This window comes from Lingula anatina, chromosome 6 (assembly GCF_051362555.1).
Source record: "Lingula anatina isolate TDL-2025a chromosome 6, LinAna3.0, whole genome shotgun sequence".
Lineage (NCBI taxonomy): Eukaryota > Metazoa > Brachiopoda > Lingulata > Lingulida > Lingulidae > Lingula > Lingula anatina.
In genome coordinates, this window is record NC_141772.1 from 17723768 (window position 1) to 17730237 (window position 6470).

A 6470-nucleotide genomic window follows, 5' to 3' on the forward strand; every position below is an offset into this window, starting at 1 on the left:
TTGGCAGTCCTGGTCGTCCTGCCATGACATTGGCAGTCTCGGTCGTCCTGCCATGTTTTGGCAGTCTGGGTCGTCCTGCCATGCTCTGGCAGTCTCGGTGGTCCTGCCATGTTCTGGCAGTCTCGGTGGTCCTGCCATGATGCTGGCAGTCTCTGTGGTCCTGCCATGTTCTGGCAGTCTCGGTGGTCCTGCCATGTTCTGGCAGTCTCGGTGGTCCTGCCATGTTCTGGCAGTCACGGTGGTCCTGCCATGTTCTGGCAGTCTTGATGGTCCTGCTATGTTCTGGCAGTCTCGGCTGTCCTGCAATGATGATGGCAGTATTTGTGGTTCTCCTATGAAGCCGTTAGTCTCGGCTGCCTTCCCTTGATGCTATGTTAAGTCCAATCCTATTCTCATTATTTTACATGTAACCTGTAGAAAATATCATACTTTAACATGGTCTGAACACTGTCATTTTTGCTGCTGACATACAAGTTTATGTTACATGCAAGAGCAACCAGTCTGCAACAATCACTCCTATGGAGGATTGTCTTGCAGAGTTTTCGAGTAATGGATGAAAGTGAACATGTTGGCTTTAAATGATACTAAGGTCGGGTTGATATGGTTTACATCTACCCTCGCCCAGGGCCGCAGTTATTATTGTGGACATATTTGCTGAGGCGACCCTGTTATGTTTGGCCAGGAGGAAACAATTAATTCTGCACGCAGGCAGAAGGCTTTGTACTTGCTCTGCAGGACCTCAATGAGAGCTGGGCTTTGCGCCAATATGATTAACACTTGTTATGCAACCTGCCTTGTCTTGCCTGTCTGTTAAAGGGCTGTTTTATTGTCACAGATGAGAAATTCACTATCTTGATTACTGTCAAGGGGACTTTGCAGGGACTCGCTTAGTGACCATGCCTGAGTAGTTATGCAAACATTTACAAGCCATGTAATCATCCTTGAGATTTCAGTACAGGGTGACATCAGACCAAAATGATCGTCTACTTATCTAGAGACGTATCTGTGAATATCTGTGGAAAATCAATCTGTTGCCCTCAGTGTTCATTCTAGGATGCGCCCTTGCGTCATTGGCGCAGAAAAAATTAGGTTGACGCAATTCCTAGAGTGTGCTGCGCCAACAAAATTCAAGAGAATTAACAGTGGCGCATTTTTGTGTTCTAAACGCGCCCTCCAATTCGGCAAATTCACGACTGAAATTTGATTGTTTACTCGACATCTCTTGACATCAAGATCTTACGTTCGACGTAATGAAGATATTCTTTGCTCGTCGCAGTTTTTAACAAATATCTTAATTTATGCTGATGTCATGCTTTTTATGCAAATCAGTGGTGATCGCCCCTCCTTTCTTGAATCCCTGATAGGCTGAGATTAATTGTCCATGTAAATCAATTGATCAACCCGTACATTGTACATGATGGCGGAGAAGAAGCAAAGTGTTATTTTAAGTTTTTTTAAGAAAGTCGATCCCAAAGATCACCCTAAAACGGATTAGAATAGTAGCGACGGAGACAATGATCATACACAGCAGACATTTCCACCGGAGAAGAGAGCTAAGGTAGATGTATGTGCTGCTGTCACGACTTCTGATACCGTGTCAACTAGCAATGCAACTTGAAGGTCATTCCAAAAAAAGTGGAGAGATACTTACAAGTGGCTTGTATACGACAATAGACAATAACTTGATGTATTGCAGCTGATGTGTTGAAAAAAAGGACAATATATTTTTTCAAGGGACTAATAACTTTCGAACCAGTACCCTTATGCGCCATGAGACATCTAAAGACCACAAGCTTGCCATACAAGAAACGTCAGAATCAGCTCAAGCTAAACAGGCTTTTTGCAGAGCTTTAGAAGGTAAAATTATTTTTTGTCAATATTTATTTGTAACACGGAGCATGAGCCAGCAAAGTGACACTAGTGTACGTTGTTGATTAACGGTCCCGGACCCACATGTTGTAGTTATATTTGTGTAGGTTGAAGAACTCTCGAAAGTGCATTCTGGGATATCGCAATGCTGAACAACTATGTAAATAATGCGTTTGCTGCGTGGCATTGACACAGGGCGTTACGCTCATGTTTTTTCCCTGAACATTATTTTTTGTATATATATATATATAGATAAAATTTTCACATTCATTTTTCATAATTTTAGTGTGTCGAGAGATTTGGTCTCTGTTCATGGTGATTAAGGGAAAAATAAAGTAATGGATTGTGTGCTGGAGTAATGTTTGCAGGTACCTTCAACACTATTTAACATTTTATGCAGGTTATAATGTCCAAATTCAAATTTAAAGTAACGTTTATAAAACATTTTTAGGTAAAGATGGAGCAATCATGTCAGCAATGAAGTCCATGTACTGGCTAGTTCAAGAGGGCATAGCAATTCGAAAGTTTGGAAGCCTAATAGAGTTGCTACGGCACCTGGATTGCCCCAACCTTTCATACTTAGACCAAGGAGACAATGCAAAGTATAATTCTGATACAGCAGGGTGGGATATGGTTGCTGCTATTGCTGCCACAGTTGAGGAAGACTTGCTTCAGAAAATGAAGTCTTCACCATTTCTAACAATACTAGCAGACGAGAGCACTGATATAACAGTAACAAAAAAGTTGGTTATATGTGTCAGACTTTTAGACGATAACTTTGTTCCTTCTACCCACTTTGTAGCCGACATAAATGTCACAGATGGCAAGGGTGCCACAGTTGCAGCAGCTATCAAAGACTATCTTAAATCAAAGGAAATCCCCCTTAGTAAGATATATGGTTTTGGTTCTGATGGTGCAGCGAGCATGACCAGCATGGGAAATGGAGTTGCAGGCAGACTGCTTGCTGAAAATCCTGCGATGGTTCACATACACTGTATTGCCCACAGATTGGCTTTATGTACTAGCCAGGCAGCAAATGCTATAGACTATATGAAGGACTATCAATCAACTATTACCAGTATATTTTATTACTTTAAAGCATCATCTGTCAGGGTAAACAGAATCACAGCTATTCAGGAGCTGCTGGATGAACCTATTTTAAAGTGCAATGAAGTCCATGAGGTTCGATGGTTGCCCTACTACAAAGCAATAGAAACAATCTACAGGACTTATGGGTCATTAGTGTCCTATATGTCTGAAATGGGGGCAAGTGATGCCAAGGCAAAAGGTTTTGCAAAGAAACTTTCACAATTCAGTTTTGTTTTTGTCACCCATATGCTTTTGTCCATCCTCAGCATTGTCACAGAGCTATGTTTACTCTTCCAAAAGAAAGATCTTGACCCAGCCTTGGTGGATGTTAATGTGAAGCATGCATTGAGAGAACTGCAAAAGCACAGGGACCATGCCACAAGTAGTGAAGGGTTGTCTGGTAAACCTGGCAGCTACATCGAGGAATTTCTCCTGAAGGTGGGAACAGGTCAACGTAAATTCTTCAGGGACCACCTTCTGACTTGTTGTGCTAATTATGAAAAACAATGCAAGGCAATTCAGTGTCAATTTATTGACAATCTCATTAACAACATAAATGCCAGATTTCCCCAGGATCACTTGGATATGGTAACAGCATTTGGGTATTTGAGCATGAGACCACTAAGCTTTTTGTCTGAGTCAGAAAGAGAAAATTGGGGTGAAGTCCCTATACAGAAACTTGCTAGCCATTATGGTAACATTATTGAACATCATGGGTCCAAATCAGTGCCAATAATAATTGAAAAACAAGGTATGAGTGAATGGTCTAAACTCGAAGAATTGGTTTTCAGAATGGGGTATGCGAGAGATGCCACCTGCAAACTGTGGAGCATTATCAAAACACACCATAGTGAAGACTTTCCCAATTTGTTGAAGCTGGCTGCAATCTCCCTCATCCTTCCGATACACTCTTTGTAGGTATCAAAAAAGGGACAGATTCTCTTAGTGATTTTTATGTTTGTGATATCATTCAATCTGGTAGCTTTTTATGTGCTATCTCACCTTATATAATTAATTAAATTTCATGGTTTTTTTTATAAATTGAAGCCAAAAATGGTTTTAAAATCTAGTTTTAGTAAGATTTTGGTTATTGGTGAAAGAATCATCAACATATTTCAGTGTAATCTTATATTTGTAAACAAAATTTCGAGAGTGAAGTCTCTTATTTTAGAAAGTTGGGATAACCTATTGAATGTGAACCTGCAAGTCAAAATATTATTTTTATGATATAAAGTATTTTTCATCTCTGAATATTAAAACCACAGCAGTAAAACACGTGTTACATATTATTATTTAAAGATTTGAAAAAGGGCCCACTTCAAAATGTAATGACCTACTTCTTTTTATGATAGGGGCCCTTTGTCCCATATTGAAACATTCCTAGAATGAATACTGTGCCCTGGTAGAGGGTAGTTTACATCAAGGTTCAAAGCAAATAGGAAAAATGCAGCAAATGCCAACATTTGCATAGATGTTCTTATAAAACCATCTAGTTCTGTAAAAGATCTGGTAGTTACCCTCAATGAAAATGGCACTGTGTGGGGAAGCATGTATCTGAAGTGTGTAAATCAGCATCTTATGCACATTGGAAAAGTAAGAAAAGTGTTTTATAACAGAACCACTGAAAAATTAGTAAATACATCAAGATAAGATTACTGCAAGTCTCCTCTTTGGTACATGTGACTATCAGATTAAAAAAATTAATTACAAGTTATTCAAAACTCGGCTGCAAAACTGGTTTGTCAAATAAAGTGCAATAGTGCACATCATATAACTCCTATTCTGAAAGGATTACAATGGCTGCCATTGAAGCCATCCAGCTAGCAGTCTCAGTTGTCCCGCTATGTTCTGGAAGTTTCGGGTTGTCCTGCCATGATGCTGGCAGTCACACTTGTCTTGCCATGTTTTGGCAGTCTCTGTTGTCCTGCCATGCTGCTTGCAGCCTTGGTTATCCTGTGATGCTCAAATCAGAAAACCAGTTCTATAGGATTATCTTTTTTTCATTAAATTTATAATATTTTTGAAATATTTTCATTTTTCTTATTCTGGCATTTTCAAAGTGTGTACTTGAACTCTCAATAGCCTGAACCTTTTGGTTGTTTCACATTTTATTAAAATCAGTTTTATCTGTTGTGCATTTTTCAGGGAGTGGTTACAAGGCAGCAAGAGAACTGGTATAGACCTGTCATTCAGGATTAATTAGTGATTCATGTCATCCAGTGATTTATGTCTAGATGTCTTACCAGTACACCTGTGGCAGAGTACCCCAGAATGGACCTTTTTCTGACAAAAAGGGCAGTTCTTTCGAACCCCCGAACCCCCCTGGCTACAGGCCTGCTACCTGACAGCAACAGCCAGCAAACAAAGCCACGTGTTATCCTTTCCACCTTACTTAACTGCAGGCAATCCGTAAATAGAGAGTGCAGTGAAAAAATTACAAATGGTTTAAAATTAACATTTAATATGTAGTATGCATTTTCAACTGAGAACAAAATTATTAAAGGCATTTCTTCATCTGAATCATAAATGGTACCAGACAGTACCAGAAGCTATATACTGTTAATACTATACTGTTAATATTCCTGTTTATATTCCTCCAATGAAATGCAGATTATGTATTTGTAAAAAACACATCAACTTATTAGCTCTTGGTAGTTTTCACGCAGCCTGGTTTTGGTTGAAATAAGAATTTTCCTCATGTACTCTTAAATATGAATCTGCACTTAAGTGTGAAACTGAGTGATCCTGATGACCACAGTGTACAGCTCTTCGTATCTTTTGTGATCTTATGTGGGCAGTTTGCCTCTATGACATATACTTGTATATATATGAACAATGAACAGTTCACTTAATAATGTGATGCTCATATAGACCAATATATATCTTGATCATAAAGTTTGTTTATTGTTTACATTGCATAATTTAGTCTTTTACAAAGCCTTTTTCTGTTTTGTTTTTTTTTTAACTTGCAGTAATGAATAAACTTAGAATAGTTATCATTGTCAGGAAGATATTGATGGTTGTTTTCTTTGTCATTTCCTGGGTAAAGTATGAAATGGCAATTTGCATTATTTAACACACATTGGTACTGTAGTGAAGATGTAGATGGCATCCTATTCAAATTGATTATTTTTTATACCACTTGGGTACAGTCTTCTGTTGAGCATTTTTGTAATTCGAGTGTTTAGAAACACTTCTATGGATTTTTAGTTTATTTCTCTTGAACAATCTCCAAACAGTGAAGGGAAACATGGAAGGAAGCAAGTATTTTTTTTTGTTTGAAATGAAATGCAGTTTTAGTAAAGCCCAGGAGCCACTGGCTCATATGACAGTTATTTAGGAAAATATTAGATTTGGCCTCGTTTTCAAAAAGGGAGCGGATAGCTCTAAGAAAAAATGGTGGGAGAAGAAGGCATTGAGACAGGTAAGATGTACATATGTTTATACAATGACCAGTTGATTTATATGCTAATAAATTCAAAAAGATCATACAGCATATGCTTCAGTTACAT

At 38.6% G+C, this 6470-nt stretch overlaps 1 protein-coding gene across 4 annotated transcripts; it reads left to right on the forward strand.

The window, feature by feature from the left end:
* The first annotated feature begins 1437 nt into the window (after positions 1-1437).
* Positions 1438-5963, forward strand: LOC147761277 (zinc finger protein 862-like). 4 transcript variants are annotated; one of them, XM_087015573.1, is made up of 4 exons: positions 1438-1558; positions 1735-1857; positions 2321-3872; positions 5104-5963. In XM_087015573.1, the coding sequence occupies exons 2-4, from the start codon at positions 1764-1766 to the stop codon at positions 5159-5161; spliced, it is 1704 nt and encodes a 567-aa protein (XP_086871699.1). In that variant the 5' UTR covers positions 1438-1558; positions 1735-1763; the 3' UTR covers positions 5162-5963. The 4 variants fall into 4 exon arrangements, 2 of the variants coding, with proteins under 2 accessions (XP_086871699.1, XP_086871700.1); XR_015335076.1 differs by lacking the exon at positions 1438-1558 and having other exon boundaries at positions 1742-1857; positions 2321-3546; positions 3750-3872; XR_015335077.1 differs by lacking the exon at positions 1438-1558 and having other exon boundaries at positions 1742-1857; positions 2321-3396; positions 3750-3872.
* The last annotated feature ends 507 nt before the right edge of the window (positions 5964-6470 follow it).